The sequence below is a fragment of the Geotrypetes seraphini genome, chromosome 4 (genome assembly GCF_902459505.1).
Source record: "Geotrypetes seraphini chromosome 4, aGeoSer1.1, whole genome shotgun sequence".
Classification (NCBI taxonomy): Eukaryota; Metazoa; Chordata; class Amphibia; order Gymnophiona; family Dermophiidae; genus Geotrypetes; species Geotrypetes seraphini.
In genome coordinates, this window is record NC_047087.1 from 49,472,003 (window position 1) to 49,493,273 (window position 21,271).

Consider the following 21,271-nt stretch of genomic DNA (forward strand, 5'->3'; position numbering starts at 1 on the left):
ACTGCAATTTTGTTGGATCCTTTTTTGCTTGTCTTGTGGGAAGTTTAGAGTTGGACTGCCAGACTAAAACCTTCAATCAATATAGACAATTTTTCTTGGTACATTTACATCGGACTCCCTGAAAGTATACAAACATGTTCTAAGCTTTACATTTAGGTGCTCCTGTATATTTTTATACATAGTTGCCTTGGCTGCTGTTCATGTAAAAAGATAGCCAACATTTTGTAGCAAAATTGTGTACATCTTGATCTGTAAGCGAGGGAGAGAGAACATGGCTGTTATCTTGGTCCTTCGGAAGCTTGGTTGATGGTCAAAAAAAGTGCTGAAAAAAGACCAGGTCAAGAGAAACCCAGTCAAAGAAAAAAAGAAAAAGCAAACTACCAGGATGGCAGTCAATAAAATTTATTGAAAATAGGATGAGACCAGTGAACTGATGCGGGCATGATTCAGCTGATGCCTGTTCCAGAGGTATAGTAACATTTGTAAAGAATGGGGCAATTAATTAATCATGTAAATTAAAGCAATTATTGTATTAATTTTTTTGATTGATTAAAAAAAATCTTAATTGAGATTAATGAACAGCTGGGGCTGGACCTCAATTCTTTCCCCCCTCCCCAGGTAGTCCATCAGTTCTCTTGTCGTAGGCAGTGTCTGCAATGCAAGTAGGTCTCCTCCGTCCGCCTTGATAGCCTTTCTGCAGCCCTTAATCCTCCAGTGCCCACCATTTTGAATGTCAGCTTTGAAATGCCAAAGCCACAAAAAGGTGGTATAGAGTCCCCATTCCTATGTCCTACTTCTTCTGATGCAACGTCTCAGATGGATAATAAACAAGGCAAGCAATTGTACAGCTATCATCAAATAATTGTAGAGCTGTCTTCATAATCCAAGGAACACTGAAATACGAGACTGAATCCCTGTTTTTAACCTTTACACCAATACGGTGAACCTTTAAAAGACTACTAAGTAAGACTGTTAGCTTCTTAGAATAATCCTGTGCAGCAGTAAACAAAGCAGACTGAAGAAAGCAATTACGAGAAAGAAAATTGCTGAGCTTATAAAATCGATCTCAATGTGTGTTTTAAGTGAAAAACAAAAGAACATGATTCTATAAACTTAAGAACAGGGAATAATAAATAAAATCCAATGTCTTGCAAACAGCAAGCATCTACAATTTGTGTATCTGTGAGAGGTGAGTTGCAGTTCACTCATTTGACTGACTTGTGCCAATGGTTGGGGACCTGGGCATTTGTGATTGTTTGAAACTAAGTATCATTTTAAAGACATTTAGGGCCTGATTCTCTAAAAGTGCGTCCCGATTTTAGGCAGCTGTAGGCGTCCTACAGCTGTCTAATCAGCCAATCGGGATGCACGTTTTTAAAAAAAAATGCTCCCCAGGCAGGCCGCCTATATTGAAGGCAAGGCCCGCAAGACACCTAGGCCCTGATTCTGAATGGGACGCCCGGGAGAGGCGTCCTATTCAGAATCGGCCTAAACTAAACCCCGATTCTGTAACCGGCGTCCATGTTACAGACGCGGGTTAGAGAAACGGGTTAGATTAGACACGGCCCGCTACACTTATCGCGGCAAGGGATCTCTCTGCTGCTATAAGTATAGCGGGCTGCGGCCCCCTGACCAGGAGGTTGCCCAAACCTTCTGCCCTAAGACGCATCCCCCCCCGACACTACTGACCGCCCCCCCCGACATTACCGATCTCCCCCGCCTCCCCGACAATATCTTTCGCTGGCAGGAGGGTGTCCAATCCCTCCTGCCCGAAGACGCACCCCCCCCCCCGGCGCTAACAACCCGCAAACCTCCACTCCACCAAACCTGTTCTTAGATGGGTCTTGCACGTCTTGAGCCGGCAGGCATGCCTCGTCGAAATGAAGCGGGCCCGCCCCTTCCCGGCCCATCCCGCCGAAGCCTTTTGTCAGGGGGGGCGGGGGGAGATCGGTAATGTCGGGGGGGGGGGGGGGGCGGTCGGTAGTGTCAGGGGGGGGTGCGTCTTCGGGCAGAGGGTTTGGGCACCCTCCTGGTCAGGGAGCCGCGGCCCGCTATACTTATAGCGGCAGAGAGATCCCTTGCCGCGATAAGTATAGCGGCCGCGTCTACTTACAATGTAGGCCAGCATTTTGCTGGCCTACATTTTAAGCTTCTCCTCTACTAGGGAGATGCGTAGGGCCGCCTAGGTTCAGCCTAAGGCCCGCCTAAGGCCCTTAGACGAGCTTAGGCATCATGCGGGTCTCCCTAGGCTCCCAGAGGCGCCTTCAGGCTTGCCTGGGGAGCATTTTTTTTTTAAAAACGTGCATCCCGATTGGCTGATTAGACAGCTGTAGGACGCCTACAGCTGCCTAAAATCGGGATGCACTTTGGAGAATCAGGGCCTTAGTAGCTACAGTAAGTCATTCCTGGCAAACACAGTGTCAGCTGGAATTCATCTGTACAAGGACTACCCTATCAAGTGATATTAACAGACTGTTCAATATTGTTTCCAATTAATGTTCGGTATTAAAGGTTTGTTTGGTATTTGCCAAGTCTGAAGTTTAGTGACTACTGGGATGGTAAGGAACGAATCTGATTTTTATACATTGTTAGCCCCAAAACTGGGTCCAAAATGGTTTACAACGATGAAATCTAAATAACAACTGCAAATCTTAAATGACAGCAACAGTTATGACTTAATCAATACAATCAAATTAAAAACATCTGAAACAATTGTTTTAGGATTCTTACAAAATAGTTCTTATGAAGAATTTCCATACTGATCCATACTGATACAGCATGATAAACAAAAGTAGACTCAAATATGCCCTTATATTATATTCCTCTAAAAGCTGGACACATTAGAGTAAAAAAAATATTGTGGCCTTAGCATCCCTCTTCTAGAAAAGATTTGAATCAATTCAACCATGTCCTCTGGGGCTCCACCCTGCAAAATCTTAAATACCAACAAGCTAATCTAAACATAATTTGCACCTATACTGGCAACTAATATACAGCAACCAAAAGTGGTGTCATATTCAAATCATAATTTTTTAAAAAACATAGAAACATGATGATAGATAAAAGCCAAATGGCCATCCAGTCTGTCCATCCGCAGAGACTAAGACTAAGATCCCACGCTTTCTTGAATTCAGACACAATCTCTGGCTCCACCACCTCTTCGGGAGACTGTTCCACACATCTACCATCCTTTCTGTAAAAAAATATTTCCTTAGATTACTCCTGAGCCTATCACCTCTTAACTTCATCCTATGCCTTCTCATTCCAGAGCTTCCTTTCAAATGAGACTCAACTCATGCGCATTTATGCCACATAGGTATCTAAACGTCTCTATCATATCTCCCCTCTCCTGCCTTTCCTCCAAAATATACATATTGAGATCTTTAAGTCTGTCCCCATACACCTTACAACGAAGACCACACACCATTTTAGTAGCCTTCCTCTGGACTGACTCCATCCTTTTATATCTTTTTGAAGATGCGGCCTCCAGAATTCTAAATGAATTCTCCACAATATTCTAAATAAGGTCTCACCAGAGTCTTATACAGTGGCATCAATACCTCCTTTTTCCTACTGGCCATATCTCTCCCTTTGCACCCTAGCATCCTTCTAGCTTTCGCCGTCACATTTTCAACCTGTTTGGCCACCCTAAGATCATTACATACAATCACATCCAAGTCCCGCTCTTCTATCATGCACATAAGTTCTTCACCCCCTAAACTGTATTGTTCCCTTGGGTTTTTGCAGCCTAAATACATGATTTTGCATTTCTTAGCATTAAATTTTAGCTGCAAAATTTCAGACCAGTCTTCAAGCTTCGCTATGTCTTTCTTCATGTTATTCACACAATCTGTGGTGTCTACTCTTATTGCAGATTTTGGTATCATTCGCAAAGAGGCAAATATTACCCACCAGCCATTCAGCAATATCGTATATAAAAATGTTAAAAAGAACAGGCCCAAGAACAGAATCTTGAGGCATACCACTGGTAAAATCCCTTTCCTCAGAGCAATCTCCACTGACATCTACCTTCTGTCGCCTTCGACTCAACCAGTTCCTAACCCAGCCCGTCACTTTGAGACCCATCCCGAGGGCACTCAGTGTGTGGAACACTGTCAAAGGCATTGCTAAAATCTAAATACACCACATCTAGCGTACTCCCACTATCCAATTCTCTGGTCACCCAATCAGAGAAATTGATCAGAGTTGTCTAACAAGACCTACTTCTAGTGAATCCAAGTTGCCTACAGTCCTGTAATCTACCAGATTCCAGAAACTTCACCATTCTGTTTTAAAAGCGTTTCCATTAATTTGCTTACCACAGAAGTCAGACTTACCAGCCTGTAATTCCCTATTTCTTCCTTACTTCCATTTTTGTGGAGAGGGACCACATCCGCCCTTCTCCAGTCCTCAGGTGCCACTCCTGATTCTACAGAAGCATTGAAAAGGTCAGTCAGCAGAGCCTCCAGAACTTCCCTAAGTTCCTTCAGCACCCTCGGATGTACACCATCCGGCCCTATTGCTTTGTCTACCTTTAATTTAGCTAGCTGCTCACGAACATAACCCTCTGAAAATCAATCAGGGTCTACCACTCCTCCATCCTTATTCGTTTTTGTCTTCTGCGGTCCTGCTCCCGGTGCTTCAGCCGTGAACATAGAACAGAAATATTTGTTAAGGAATTCAGCCTTTTCTTTATCAACTTGTCAAACTAAATGAATGACTGGGATGGTGGAGTACATCAAAGTTAGGGGACGGCCTTGAAAAAGCCTGAGAGGCGAAACATGTTGGTGAGAGTCCCCAGCTGACAGATATTCTAGAAAAAGATAAGCAATTTCAGCCATGAGCCTTAAAGTTTTAAAGAAAAATTCCAAATAAATAATTTAAATTGTTATAAAATAAATGATATAGATATTATGGATCGATAACAATTCACAAGTGGCTATTCTATGCAAAATAAAGAAGGACTGCTGCAGTTTCCGATGATCCAAAATCAACAGTACTGTATTAATAAAAATGGTTTGATGGTTACTGAATTATGTTAGATGACATTGATTGCATAGAACTGTGCACATACACAGATTTTGCACTGCAGTGGTTCTCATTCCAGTCTGGTTTTCAAGATATCCACAATGCATTTGCATGAGATGTATCTGTGTGTACTTCCTCCACAGTATACATCTCATTCATATTCATTATGGAATCTTGAAAACTAAATCAGTAGCGGGGGTGGGGTGGGGGGCTCTCAAAGACAGTACAGAAACACTGCCCTGGTGCACATGAGAACCATTATATGCAAGGGCTCACACCTCTATCAATCATCATCTTTATTGGCAGTCCCCTTGAAACCAAGGATAATTGTCTTATCTATGCAACAAAAAATGACCAATAAGGTTAATTTGGGATTGCTAGACTCTGTCACAACTTGGGAGCCTGTTTCAAACTGTGATGAGTGGCTTGGATTACTGATTTGATCCACAGCATGCTGTTTCTGTCACTATCAACACCTACTGAGAAAACATAGTGAAAGCCTTGTGCTCTCAGTTGTATAGGTTTTGTGGTACAGTCACTGTTATGGTTTAGTAAACCTCTGCTGGTTTTAAAACAGTGCTTCTCATTTTTTAATGGATTTCAAGTACACCTTACATAATACTGAGGAACACAGAACAATTCTGAAGGGGAGCAAGAGCTAAAAGAAAGTCATTTCCTTTTAATTAAGCTTACCTTTTCCTGCCAGTGCAGTATGCCGATAATTGCCAAGATGAAAACACAGACACCAATTAAGGCAATAGCTGTTAGCAGTACTATATTACTTGGGGTCAGGTATAGTTTTGCACTCCAGCTACAGAATAAGAGCAGAACAAAAGAGATGTGAGAAATCTGTACCAGAGATGCTAGACTTGGCTGATATGCTGAAGTAAGCAATTTCAGTTACATAACGACTATTTTTTTTAAATGATTTATCTAGAATATATATTACCACTACTGACCAGAAGTTACTGGCATGAAAATGCATTGTGGTAGATGTGTCAATTTTGCTACATATACTGGTATACACCTGTAGGAGCTTAAAATCTCTTTAAAAATGTTGACTCAGTTATAGATACTTTGCTCTTGGTTGGCCTCTATGTAAGAGAGTCATCAAAATACTGCAGTGCATGGGCTAAAATTTTCATGGTGCTAACATTTTAGAAGAGGTTCATGACTCCCAGAAAGAATGCCAAGTTGTATAACATTCATATCTATCAGTAACAATTTAGTAAACTATGTTAATACTGAAGAAAGTATTATGAGGAACTATGTTTTGGAGTCTGAATTATGAATTTGGAATAATCTTATGGGAAATATCTGAAATGGACTACCTTGAACTCTATTCTTCATTAAATTATGTCACAATGACCATTCATGAGAGCACAATTCATCAGCTGCTTGGGGGAACACAACTGATTGTTTGGCCCATTGCAATTTGATTTCTAAAAATGTTTAGAGCATAATGTATTATCCTTTGCTCTTAAAGGTTGAAGTTAATCCTTTTCTCCTGGAGGGACCAGGGCCCTGAATGTGGAGTCCATTTATGTGAATTGATATGTTATGATTGAATGTTGCTTATTGTATAATATTTGTGGCATTATGTTATTTCAGTACTGTATTATGTAATTCAGCCATCTGAAATGATAACATCACAGTTATGAAATTTTTATTTTACATCATATAAATTCATACGTGCCATGCATATTTCTTCAAGCTTATTAGGGAAAGGGTATCCAAAAAGCTCAAATATAGGATAAAATATCTCAGACAAAATATTTTAATAGTGGTGCCTATATTCCATTTTACAAATATATCATAGGGAGAACTTAAGAACCAAGACCAAAGATCCTACAATATACTATGTATGTAAATCTGTAACCGATTCTGAGCTAGTTAGGGAGAATGGAATAGAAAACAAATAAATAAAATCTATCAAGACATGAATCCTTTCTAACAGTTACTGATCTGGGTCACTAGGAAGAACCCAGAAATTGTAAAGAATACATCTAATAAGATTAGACATCTATTCAAATGTGATGTTTTAATCAGGCCTATAACTTCAATTCTTCATTTCCATCATGTTTTATTTTATTATTAATATAACTTCAAGTGTGATACACACAGCCAATGTTTCCATGGAATAATAGTCTAATGGTTAGTGTATTGGACTGAAAACCTTGGGAACTTGGTTTGATTCCCACTGCAGCTCGTGACCCTAGGCAAGTCACTTAACCATCTGTTGCACCAGGTACAAAACTTAGATTGTGAGCCCAGTAAGGACAGAGAAAGCACCTCCATATAATAAATGTAAAATGTTTTGGTTGTACCACAGAAAGATGGTACATCAAATCCATGACTAGATTTTACTCCATTTTTGTTGTTAAACCCCATGGATAAACAGTAACTTTCCTAAGTTTATCCTCTTTGTGATCTTGTGCAAGTCACTTAATTCTCCATTGGCCCCAAGCACAGCTTCAGGGTCTCTTTTATCAAGCCAAATAGTGTGGACTGGCACGGTAAATGAACTGAAGCCCATAGGGATTGAATAGGCTTTGGTGCATTTGCTGCGCAGTACTCACCACTGTGGCGTGATAAAAGAGGCCCTTAGATTGTAAGCCCTTCTGGGGACAGGGAAATGCCTAGTGGACCTGAATATAACTCACCTTGAGCTACTCTGAAAAAGGTGTGAGCTCAATCCATATAAATAAAAATAATTGTTTATGAATGCTCTCTTAGGCTTCTGCAGTTGGCATCATGCTTTTTGCGGTTTTCTGGGTTTTGACAGGTCTGGTCAGGTAGAACTAACATTTCAGTCATCATGCTGTAGTTTTCTTCAGGGTATGCTGTGAGGTCTGCAGTTTGTCTTTATATATAGTGGGCCCTCAAACCTGATTGGTTGGGGCAGGAAAGTCCGTTGGTCATCAATTTGAATTTTGGTGGGAAAGTCTGTTGGTCTTTTTTCCCCATACAGCACATGACTTTTCTTCTAGGAACCTATCTAAACCCTTTTACATCAACCTATGCTAGATGCTTTGACCACATCCTTCTGACAACAAATTCCATAACTTAAAGTCTGCATGCTGTTAGGGCCAGATTCTAATAGTACCATAAATTAGGCAGCGTTAGGCGTCCTAACACCACCAAACTTAATTGTTTTAATTGGTTCAATTGGCATAGTAATTGACTGTGCTAATTAAAAACCAATTAAAAAGCTATTAAAAAATAGAGGTGCCTAAGGGTGCCTCCAAAACCGGCACTGTTCTCCCATTTAAGGAGGTGCCTTGCATAGTGAAAGCCAGAAGTGGCCTTAGGCACCTCTGTAGACGTGATTCTTGTGAAAGGTAGGCACTGGAAATGTAGGCCTTTAAAACTACGTTTCGTTGCCTACCTTTCACATAGCTGCGATTCTACAAATGGTGCCATTGAATGACTGATATGCGAACAGCGCAGTGTTTGGAGGTGTTGCCCAATAACAGTACTGCTTGCAGAATCCGGCCCTTAGTGGCTTCTTTGGCCCTCTTTCAGATTTGGTGACATCATAAGTGCAAAGTGTGAAAAGGGATGGAAGCTGTAAAGGAATCAAATATGTATTGTATGCTTAAGAGTTGGGGTCTTGGAGGAACTAAGAAAGGTTAGCCATAAAATAACAGGGGAATTAGATTATGTTTGCAAGACATATTGGGCTTCTAAGTTGCACTTTTGGAAAATAAAACTATATGCTTTTAAATACTGCTGCAGATGACATTTGTAAAGAAAACGTATGCACGCACAAGCATTTATAACTATGCAACAAATTACTGTTCTACTTTTAACCTAGAGATCAATTATTTATTCAGCTGAAAAATTCAATGATTGCCAATTAAAAAAAAATCTCTATCTGCAGTAAATCTAGATCCTAATCAATAGATATTAAGCAAAAAGGTTAACTCCTTAAGTTAATAAGTTTGCAAGGATAGAAAAAAAATCAATATGCATTTTAGTATAAATATAAATTTAGAAAGATTGCTTTTTCTATAATCCCAGAAAGGAGATAAAGGGTAAATGCCTTGGAGGTTGTTTAATGCAGGAAGAGCCACATAAAACCCTGGATCTCCAGATGGGAGACTGAAAAAATTCAATGTTACTAATTGAAATAGGTGTACCCAGTCACCTACATTACTTACATGCCACCTAGAGATTTACTGTCCTACATCTCATAGTAGCATGAAAGTAATATAAGTGAATGGGCACAGCAGAGCAATAAAGTCATTGTTTTCCAGGGTGAAGCAGAAACACTGCAGGTCTAGTCATAATACATTAAAATGACTCCGCTGCTTAATTTCTCTATAAATTTCAGTGGAGACATGGAAACAAGTATGCAACGATGTGATACTAAGATCTACCCAACACCAATTAAACTTGTAAGTCTTTGGCCAGCAATTACCAAAGTAAGTTTCTGTACTGCAATACAAAATGTATGCACCAGCACTAAAGAAAAATAAATCAATACAGAGCCACTCACTGCCAGTATTAGCATTGTCCACTGGTTAGATTAGACAGCTAGTCATGGGCAGCCTATTAGGCAGCACTTGAGCTTTTAATCCACTATTGTAAACACTAAAGCAGGGGTGTCAAAGTCCCTCCTCTAGGGCCGCAATCCAGTCAGGTTTTCCAGATTTCCCCAATGAATATGCATGAGATTTATTAGCATACAATGAAAGCAGTGCATGAAAATAGATCTCATGCATAGTCATTGGGGAAATCCGGAAAGCCTGACTGGATTGCGGCCCTCGAGGAGGGACTTTGACACCCCTGCACTAAGGGCTAGATTCTTAAAAAAGCGCATTAAAAAACGACAGGCTGCTATCACAGCCATTTTGGTAGAGAGGGTTCAGAGGAGAGCGACACGTCTGATAAAAGGGATGGAAAATCTTTCATACGCTGAGAGACTGGAGAAACTGGGACTCTTTTCCCTGGAGAAGAGGAGACTTTGAGGGGATATGATAGAGACTTACAAGATCTTGAAGGGCATAGAGAGAGTAGAGAGGGACAGATTCTTCAAACTTTCGAAAAATAAAAGAACAAGATGGCATTCGGAGAAGTTGAAAGGGGACAGATTCAAAACAAATGCTAGGAAGTTCTTCTTTACCCAACGTGTGGTGGACACCTGGAATGCGCTTCCAGAGGACGTAATAGGGCAGAGTATGGTACTGGGGTTCAAGAAAGGATTGGATATTTTCTTGCTGGAAAAGGGGATAGAAGGGTATAGATAGAAGATTACTGTGCAGGTCCTGGACCTGTTGGGCCGCCGCGTGAGCGGACTGCTGTGCGCGGTGGACCTCGGGTCTGACCCAGCGTAGGCAATGCTTATGTTCTTATGAATTTAAAAAAGCAAGTCATTCCAGTGGCGTACCAAGGGGGGGGGCCGCGGAGGGGGCGGTCCGCTCCGGGTGCACGCCCCAAGGGGGTGCACAGCCGGCCACCCTCCCTATTCTGCTGCTGCTCTGTCTCACCACTGCATCCCGGCACCGGCTTCCCTGCAGAGTCACTCCTTAACCCGGCCGGCCTGCAACTGCGTGGTAGGTGGAGACAAAAGGTGAGGCGGGCAGGTGGGCGGGGAAAAAGTGCACGGCCCACAAGACTTTACCTCCGGCGTCAATTTTAACGTCGGAGGGTAAGTTCTGGCCCAGCCAATCGCTGTCTGGCTGGCCGGCAACTTCCTCCCCATTAGAACTGACCCCGAAAGTGAAGATTTTTGTGGGCCCGACGCTTGTACGCGCCGGGCCTGGCTCGGGGAAGGAGCAGGGTGAAATCGGCTGCTGGCTTGGGGGTGAGGGTAGGGAAAGAATCATGGAAGTGGAGAAATTGGCACAATGGCTTTGTGGGGGCTAGGGGGAGAGAGAAAGAAAGGCAGAAATAAAGAGGGGGTCAGGGGGAGAGAGAAAAAAAGGCAGAAAGAAAGAGGGGGGCCAGGGGGAGAGAGAAATAAAGAGGGGGGCCAGGGAGGAGAGAGAAAAAAAGGCAGAAAGAAAGAAAGGGGCCAAGGGGAGAGAGAAATAAAGAGGGGGGGCCAGGGGGAGAGAGAAAGAAAGGCAGAAATAAAGAGGGGGCCAGGGGGAGAGAGAAAGAAAGGGGGGGGGGGGTCAGGAGGAGAAAGAAGAAGGACCAGAGACTCATGAAATCACCAGACAAAAAGGTAGGAAAAATGATTTTATTTTCAATTTAGTGATCAAAATGTGTCCGTTTTGAGAATTTATATCTGCTGTCTATATTTTGCACTATGGTCCCCTTTTACTAAACCGCAATAGCGGTTTTTAGCGCAGGGAGCCTATGAGCGTCGAGAGCAGCGTGGGGCATTCAGCACAGCTCCCTGCACTAAAAACCATTATCGCGGTTTAGTAAAAAGGGCGGGGGTATTTGTCTATTTTGGTATAGTTGTTACTGAGGTGACATTGCATAGAGTCATCTGCCTTGACCTCTTTGAAACCCCCCCCCCCCGAATATAAATGATAATTAACATTTTCTCTGCGTACAGTGTGCTTTGTGTTTTTTAAAAATTTTATTGTTGGTAGATCATTTTGACTTGGTCATTTTAAAAGTAGCTCGCAAGCCCAAAAAGTGTGGCTATCCCTTCTGTAAACAGTGGTTGTTTCACTTCTGGCCAGCTCCCATGCTCAAAGCCGCGGGTGTCGGCTCCTCACGCAAGCCGCAGCTGCGTCAGAAACGTTCCCTCTGACGTCACGATGTCAGAGAAAAGGCTTCCAGCGCAGCCGCGGATCGTGTGAGGTGTAGATGCCCGCTGCTTTGAGCAGGGGAACTGGCCAGACATGCTGGGCAGGGAAGAGATGTTCCTGCTGCACAGGGAAGGGGGGGGAGGAAGAAATGCTGCACAGGCAAGGGGGGAGAAATGCTGCTGCTGCTGCACCCAATTGGGGAGAGAGAGGGAAGAAGGGAGAAGGAAGACAAGGGACAGGAACCAGAGATGCCAAGTCCATGGGAAGGATGGAAAGGAAAGGAGATACCAGACCATGGAGGGGGAGGAAGAGATGCCATGGCATGGGGGGAGGGAAGGGAAGGAGATAGAGATACCACACCATGGTGTGGAGTGGGAAGGAAGGAAGGAAAGGAGAAGAGAAAGAGAGAGATGCCAAAGCATAGGGGAGGGGGTGGAGACAGAAAAATGGAGAGGGGGGTGAAGCTGAAATGAATCATGTGCAAAGGAGAGAAGGGACCCCGGATATACAGTTTATTGAAGGGACATAGAAAGAGGGAAGATGCCATATGGAAGAGAGAGAGGGTGGACAGTAGATGGAAGGGGCAGAGAGAGTGTGGGCATTAGATGGAAGGGGTAGAGAGAGAGGGCAGAAGCTAGGTGGAAGGGGCAAAGAGAGGGCAGATGTTGCATGGAAGGGAGAGAGGACAAGCGCTGTATAGAAAGAAGAGAGCAAAGAAAAGATGATTAAAGCAGAAACGACAAAAGGTAGAAAGATTTTTTTGTTGTTGCTTTACTTAGAATCAAGTAGTATTGCAACTGTATTGATAAAAGTTTATAAATAGGAAATGGAAATAAGGCAATTTTTTGGACTACATCCCTTTCCTCAGGACAGAATAGCATAACAGCAGTATACTGTACTGTTCTGAAGAAAGATTTGGCCTCTGAAAGCTAATTGAAAAATGGATTAGTCCAATAAAATTGTATTTTCTTATTTCTCATTATTTGTTTTATTTTTATTTGTTAATTTGTAAAGTGGTGATTGTTATGTATCAGTTTTTTCAAATTTACATCTACTGTGTTTATATTTTGCACAGTATTAGAGGACATGTATTACTGTTTTTGTGATGTTGTGGTGTTGCATTGTATGCAGAGTCTGGTTTCTTGGCGGTTCAGTTTAACTTTTGTCTACATATTTTTATTTTTAGTTTGTGATTATTCCATATTGGGCGAGGGTGTATCTCTGTTCTGTGTGTATGAAAAGGACATAGTTTTCAGCTGGCATTGACTGCAGGATCAATTGACTGTGCGGGATCTGGCTTGTTTAGTTTTACAATGTATGTGCTCACAGCAGTGTTTAAGATGCTGCCTTTTCCTAGGTACACTCTTGTTGTGCGATATGTGGATTGTTACTAAAAATCAGATTTTTGATATAGATGGGGGGGGGAAATGTCAAAAAATGATGGGCCCCGGGTGTCACATATGCTAGGTATGCCACTGAGTCATTCTCAAAAAAACGCTCATGTAAATGACTCACTATATTTGCATATGCCCATCGCTGGTGATAACGATGGGCACATGCGCAGAAAAAATGCAAAAAGAACCCCCCTCCCCCCAAAACACAACAGCGGGAGAGATGTTCAATCTCTCCCGCTGCCAACCAACCCCCCTTCCACTGCAATGGAAGAGATGTCCACACTCTCCCGCTGCCAAACAAACCCCCCCAGCAGCTGTAGAGATGCCTGTCCTCTCCCGCTGCCATGTCGGTAACAAAAATCTCGTGCACGAATACAGGATGTCCGGGGCGGTACTTGGAGAGACCTCCCAGGAAAGGGACTTGGGAGTTCTGATCGACAAGTCGATGAAGCTGTCCATACATTGTGCGGCGGCAGCAAAAAGGGCAAACAGAATGCTAGGAATGATAAAGAAGGGGATCACGAATATATCAGAGAAGGTTATCATGCCGCTGTACCGGGCCATGGTACGCCCTCACCTGGAGTACTGCGTGCAGCACTGGATGCCGTACATGAAGAAAGAAATGGTACTACTCGAAAGGGTCCAGAGAAGAGCGACTAAGATGGTTAAGGGGCTGGAGGAGCTGCTGTACAGCGAAAGATTAGAGAAACTGGGCCTCTTCTCCCTCGAACAGAGGAGATTGAGAGGGGACATGATCGAAACATTCAAGGTACTGAAGGGGATAGACTTAGTAGATAAGGACAGGTTGTTTACCCTCTCCAAGGTAGGGAGAACAAGAGGGTACTCTCTAAAGTTGAAAGGGGATAGATTCCGTACAAACGTAAGGAAGTTCTTCTTCACCCAGAGAGTAGTAGAAAGCTGGAACGCTCTTCCAGAGGCTGTTATAGGGGAAAACACCCTCCAAGGATTCAAGACAAAGTTAGACAAGTTTCTGCTGAACAAGAACGTGAGCTGGTAGGGCTAGTCTCAGTTAGGGTGCTGGTCTTAGACCAGAGGGCTGCCGCGTGAGCGGACTGCTGGGCATGATGGACCACTGGTCTGACTCTGCAGTGGCAATTCATATGTTCTTGCAGCGGGAGAGATACCCATTCTCTCCTGCTGCCACACAACTTCGCCCCTGCAGTGGGAGAGATTCTTACTCTCTTCCGCTGTCAAGCGACCCCCCCCCACCAGCAGCAGGAGAGATGCTCATTCTCTCCCACTGCATCACAACGTCCCCCCTCCCCCGTACCTTTAATTAGATGGGTGACTGGAGGGATGCCTACTCCCTCTGGCCAGCTGGCTCACCTCTTCCAAAATGGGTCTTCCTCTCCCTGGGGCTTTGATTGGCCCAGGTTGTTTAAGACCCCTCCCATAGGATTTCTTGACAGGACACTATCCTTTCAGGCAGGCATCTGGAACAACACCCTAAGCCAGGGGTGCCCACACTTTATGGGCTTGCGAGCTACTTTTTAAATGACCAAGTCAAAATTGATCTACCAACAATAAAATTAAAAAAACACACAAAGCACACTGTACGCATAGAAAATGTTAATTATCATTCCTATTCCAGGGTTTTTCAAAGAGGTCAAAGCAGATGACTCTATGCACCTCAGTAACAACCATACAAAAATAGACAAATATACCCCCCTCCCTTTTTACTAAACCACGATAGCAGTTTTTAGCGCAGAGAGCTGCGCTGAATGCCCAGCGCTGCTCTCGACACTCATAGGCTCCCTGCGCTAAAAACCTCTATTGCGGTTTAGTAAAAGGGGACCTTAGTGTAAAATATAGACAGCAGATATAAATTCAGACACATTTTGATCACTAAATTTAAAATAAAATAATTTTTCCTACCTTGTCTGGTGATTTCATGAGTCTCTGGTTGCAATTTCTTCTTCTGACTGTGCATACAATCTTTCTTCCCTTCTTTTAGCCTGTATGCTTCCTCTCCTCCAGACCTCATTCCTTCCCCCAACTTTTCCTTCCTCTTTCCTGTCCTTTCTTTCTCTCTGCCTCCCTTTCATTTTTTTCTGTTTCTCTTCTTTCCTTCTGTCTCCCTGCCTGCCCTTTTTCTTTCTTTCTCCCTGCCCTCCCCCAAGCCACTGCCATTGCCATCGGGGACCAGGACCCAAACGCCACCAATAACAGGCCCCAAGCTCTCCCTGCTTCGGCCAATCAGCATTCCTCTCCCCAACGTCAATTCTGCCGTCGGGAAGAGGAAGGCTGATCAGCCCAAGATCGTGATCAACCTATTGGGGGAAATGCTGCCGGGTCCTGCCTTCGTGGAAACAGAAAGTAGGCAGGATCCGGCAGGAAGAAGAACAAATGCTTCACTAACCAGTCTCCCGCATTAGCCCGTAGCGAACGCTTGCTTCAGGGCTCTCAACATGTGCATGCCGGCTTCCCTTCTCCACCCCCCCACCCCCGGACATAACTTCCGAAATCGGAGTGAAGAGAAGAGAAGCTGGCACGCACACGTTAGAGCCCGGAGCATAAGTTCGCTACGGGCTGAAATCTCCAAACCGGTTTTTTTGGGGATTTTTTAATGTTCAGCAGCGGCAGATGACAGCTGGGCGGACCGCCTAGCTAAAAGGCCCTAGGGAGCACACTGGAGAGGAAGGCTGATCGGCCCATAGATCAGGACGGCAACACGAGTCTATCACGGAGCCCGGGATGGGCTCCGCGATCGACTCGAGTTGCCTTCCTGAGCTACTGGTCGATCGCGATCGACGTATTGGGCACCCCTGCCCTAAGCGCATCCTGAACTCTCCATCATACCAATCCTTCAGAAAATCTCTGAAAACCCACTTATTCGACAAGTTTATCTGATCCCACAAAACCCATCCAGCCTACCTACAATCCCACCATGCACCTCCTCCTACCTGTGCAACCCTCCCTCTTCCCTACCCCCCTCTAAAGCAATGCTGTAATCTCCCTGTTTTCTTCACTTGTATCGATACCTGCGGTATCCACATTGTATTTCTATTTTACTATATACCATCTTGAATTGAAAAGGTATGACGGGATATAAATAAAGCTATTATTATTATATAGGTGCCACCTGCAGTCATAAGGGCTATTGAGGTTGTAGAAAGATGGGTATAGTGGGTTTTGGCAGTGCTTTGGGGGGCTCACCATAACCTACTACTTATAAGGGAGTTTTGGTGAGATGTTTATGTGGCACCCTTTTTGTGAAGTTCACAGCATTGCCTTCTAAGGTGCCCCACTGCTGTGTTGCCACGTTTGGGTGGCCAGATCATTAAAAGATTGGCCCTTCCCACATCCAAATGTTCTTGCTCTGGGCATTTGGGACTTGGATAAAATTTTGGTTGAAAATGTGGTATAAAGATGGATGTTCTGGCGGTCTGGATGAAAAATAGCCTGGACGTCCAGATAGATGATTTTCGAACAAAAAATAATATTCTAGACGTATTTTTCTTAAATGGGTATTTTCCCACTGCTTACTTTGGGCATCTAGCCAAGCACCTTAAGTGGACATTTGTTTTGATTATGCCCCTCCATGGGTCTTGTAATTAAAAAACTAAAATGTCCCAAAAAATGCCTGTCAGCACATGGACATCCTATTGGGACGTCCAAGTGCTGATAATTGAAACTGTTTTCCTTGACCTCTAGCGAGATGGTTCCAGGGGGCATGTTATGAGCTTGTTTTGGGTGGGCTTTGGGCATGCTTAACTTGGACGTGTTACAGTGATAAACCTTTCCCAAGATGTCATGGACGGAACTTAAGATGTTTGGAGATAGACTTGTTTTAGAAGTGTCTAAGTGCCACAAAGGTACCCAAACTAACCAGCTTACTACCGGATACATTAAGGTATGATCCTCCCCTACTCCCCCATTGCTCACTGCCCCCCCCCCCCCACTCTCCAAAAATCTTAATGAAAGAGTACATACCTGTCTTTAGAACATGGGAAAGCCTAATAGGGCATCATACAGGTGTCTTAAGTAACATGGTGGATGAGCTAGTGAACCATAGAGAGACAGACCCAAGCCCATAAGCCACTCTAACCACTACATTTATGTGAGGCCACCAAAATTCACCAGAATCCTATTATACTGCTTTTTAGGTGCCACCTGTATCCATAAGGGCTATTGGAGTGGTAGACAGGTGGTCGTAGTAGGTTCGGGGGGAGTTTTGTAGGGCTCACTAAACATTATAAGGGATTAACTGGTGAGATGTACTTCTGGCATCCTTTATGTGACATTCACAGCAGTGCCCTCTAAGGTGTCCCACTGCTCTGTTGGCATGTCTGTGTGGCCAGTCCATCACAATGATGGCCATTCCCATGTCCAAACAGCCTGGATATGGACATTTTCAACCTGGATGTTTCTTTGGTCGAAAATAGGGTATAAAGTTATGCATGCTAAGGGTTGGATGTCCTGGGCCAATTTTTGGGGATGTCTAGTGGTTCGGCTTTCATACATGGACATTTTTGTGCTTCTGACTTTAGATGTTTAGCAGGAAATGCCCAAGTCAGACTTAGATGTTCTTTTTCGAAAATGACCCTCTTTGAGGCTTATGATCAAAAAACTAAACATCCAAAAAAACGCCTAAGTCAGCACTCGGACGTCCTAAGCGCAGGGACATCCAAGTACTGATAAACCAAACCGTTTCCTGGATGTCTAGGGAGATGTTTCTCCTGCTGTGTATCCAGAGTTCCAGGAGGCATGCTGGGAGGTGTGTTATGGGCATCCTCTGGGCATGCTTAACTTGGACATCTTGCGGCAATAATCAAACCTTTTCCAAGATGTCCTGTATGGAACTTAGACGTTCAGAGATGGACCTGTTTTAGAAGCATCTAAGTGCCACAGAGGTGCCCAAACTGACCAGATGACTACTGGATACATTAAGGTAAGACCCCCCCCCCATTGCTCACTAACCCCCTCTCACTTCACAAGGATTTGAATGAAAGAGTACATATCTGTCTCTAGCACTTGGTATGGGAAAGTCTAGTAGAGCTTTACACAGGTATCTTAAGTAACCTGGTGGATGGGCTAGTGAACCATAGAGAGGAGGACCCAGGCTCATAAGCCAATCTAACCACTACATTTATGGTGGAAAGTGTGAGCCTACAAAAACCCACCAAAATCCTACTCTACTGCCATATAGGTGCTACTTGTAGGCATGAAGACTAATGGGGTGGTAGACAGATGGGTATAGAGGTTTTGGGGGAGTTTTGCAGGACTCAGCATAAATTATAAGGGGTATATGGTGACATGTACTTCTGGCACTCTTTATGTGAAGTTCACAGCAATGCCCTCTAAGGCACAGGTGTCAAAGTTGGTCCTCAAGGGCTGCAGTCGGGTTTTCAGGAGTTCCCCAATGAATAGGCATGAGATCTATTAGCATACAATGAAAGTAGGAAACATCCAAATCAGACTTAGATGTCTTTTTGAAAAAGGCCCTCTACATATACATACAAGTTTTAATGAACACCAGTTGTTAATTAATCTGCTTGTAATGAGAAGTGTTAAAGACTGTTTTTCTTCACTGATTTTGTCTTAAGTTTTCCCAGGAGTAAAATAAAGTAATTACATTCACACCGGAACACAGCAGGAATAATAAATCTTCTCGCTCTCTTCCAAGGTGTATCAAATAGTTATCTAAGCATTCATACCATCATTTTATTGTTACATGGTTTAGCAAGGATGTACACATTACCGGCGAGGATCATTGTGTGGATATGGAATGACTATAAGCTGGGAATTCGGGATGATGGCAGTCCATTCTTGAAATCCTTGAGACTGAAAGAGAATACAAGAATCAACACACATTTATAGCCTCTACTATAGGATGAAGTGAAGTACTAAGCTATTAACTGTACTTGATTATGCCTCGCTTGACAATTATTTATTACAGATGAGAAAGAAAGCAGTAAGAGACAGGACACCTGGCTAATGAATGACACTTTGCATGTGCTACCTAAATACAGATTTATAGTCAAGTAAAATAAACCATAGTTGAATTTGCAATTCATATGTCTATATGCTTTTCAGGGAAGATATTCAAGGGTACAATTTTTACTTATCTGTTTTATGTTCTGCAATTAAATCACAGTGAGCCTGAGCATTCTGTGCAGTGCTTATTCAGAAACCTACTATTTAAATGTTACGTCTAGTTGAACTCTACAAAAAAAACAAAACAAAAAAACCCCAACAACTAGAAATAGGAAAAGAAGGAAGGACAGACTCAGATTTCTTAATGCTTGCAGAAGTAAACGCTTGACAATTGTCTATGCAGCTTTTCACCCTAAGGAAGCAGATAATAGAAATGAGCCACACAATCTGCCTGCTTATTGTGGGTCATACCCTTCTTTTGAGAAAGCATATGTAACCTACATCTTCAATGCAAGATTAAAAGAAAAAGAAGAAGAAAAAAGAAAATATTACCTTCATTACACTGGGGCACATTTCAGAACTACATACAAGTAACAGCCCTTTCATTTTCTAAAACTGAAAATCTGCTATGGAGGTTCTTTAATAAGCCCTTGATACCACAGAGGAAGATACACGGTATCACAAGAATAAACTGAATTGAGAAACATTTGTAGCACAATGGCTCCGAGGAGAGCAGAGCATCTTCTAATTGAATTTAGAAAAATGATAGTCTAGAAACAGGCTTTTCAATTAATAAAAAAACATTATTACCGACAATGTGGACTTTTGGATTGCAGCCCAGTTCAATGCAAAGAAAGGCACTTTTAATCAAAGCACCATGAACGTTTTTCTACTTTTCTAAAAGGCAATTTCTTTAACTCACCTGCTCTCCTGGAAACCAAGGAATGCCAACATATAAATGATCCAGAAAATTAGCACTGCGTCCCAAGCCCAATACATTGTAAGGCAGCTGGAGAGCCAAGTGTGCTGACTGACTGAGCTGTCCAGCTAGAATTAACCAAATAAAAAGAAAAGGGTAAAGTTTCATATCATACACTGCTTGAATGTATATGTATACTTTCTATTTGGAAGAAACAGCCAATAAAGTTTGCTGGGCCAAAGGAAGCTCCCAATCTGGAGAATACCATTTAAATTTTATTAAACAACTATCCTTGCCCATTAACTTGTATTCCAAATTGTTAACAGCAGCAGCTTAAATTTGGTTCTTGCCTCTAAGAAACCAATGTAAACTGTGCTATAATGGGGTAGCATGAGCTTCTCAATTTACCTAGAATCATTTTTGAAGCCATATTTTAAACTATTTGTATGTGAGCCCCCAAAAGGATCTTCAGCCTCTCAGGAACTAAGTCTTCTTAATTTTTTAATCTTTTAATTTTGTTAATGAATGTATGCTCTTGCTGCTTGAAGACTGTCCTATTTTAAATGGAGTTCCTTTCTCAATTTGCTTTTATGTAAACCGCCTTGGCTTGTCCTTCAGTAAAGACAGTATATAAAGTTTAAATAAGCATAAACCTGTTACCATAGGCCAGCTGCACAAATCCTAGATGATACTTTTTTTGTGTGTGTGTGTGTGTGTGGGGGGGGAATAATTTTTTTTTATAGAACAATAGCAAAAGCCAAACTCAGAATAATACCAAAGAAAACAACTGGACAAGCCTGCATTTCTGAAAAAGGCCCATCAGGCTACCTGGACCACATGGCATTCAAGAAAAATTCTAGTTAACATGTATGACCTAAACTATCACTTAGTTCTGATGTGATATTTCTTAAAGTATGATCATTTTAACTAGGGCTGCATTTCAATTTAAAATTTTAATTGTGCAATTAAAGTGGCCAGCTGTCTTCTGTGGGGAGGGGGGAGGGGGAACAGGCATTTCCTCTCCGTCCCTCCCCCCACACATACATATTAGGTATCATATCTTTGCTGGTTGGAATGCCAAACCCCACTAGTCGAATAAATCCACCGCCATAGCTGCTACCTTCCTCCTTGTATTCCCTCAGGAGCGAGAAAATCAGTGGGTACCTCCAAACATGCTGAGCATGTTCTCTCAGGGTTTTTGCAACTGGCATTATGCTTGTTGCAGGTTTCCAGGTCTTGGGGATTGCGTCAGTGGCTGGAGGCATGCTGCTGATTTCCCTACTCCTAAGGCAGTATGAGGAGGAAGGGGGCGACTCAGG

General features: G+C 42.9%; 1 protein-coding gene across 2 annotated transcripts in view; it reads right to left on the reverse strand.

Moving 5' to 3' along the window:
• Positions 1 to 21,271, reverse strand: part of ITFG1 (integrin alpha FG-GAP repeat containing 1) — a 304,607-nt gene that overhangs the window by 14,823 nt on the left and 268,513 nt on the right. For both annotated transcript variants that reach the window (XM_033940818.1, XM_033940817.1), the window contains exons 15-17: positions 19,956 to 20,080; positions 18,858 to 18,940; positions 5,722 to 5,839 (exon numbers count right to left, since the gene is read on the reverse strand). In XM_033940818.1, the coding sequence (XP_033796709.1) occupies positions 5,722 to 5,839; positions 18,858 to 18,940; positions 19,956 to 20,080 (326 nt within the window). The remainder of the gene's footprint in view (positions 1 to 5,721; positions 5,840 to 18,857; positions 18,941 to 19,955; positions 20,081 to 21,271) is intronic.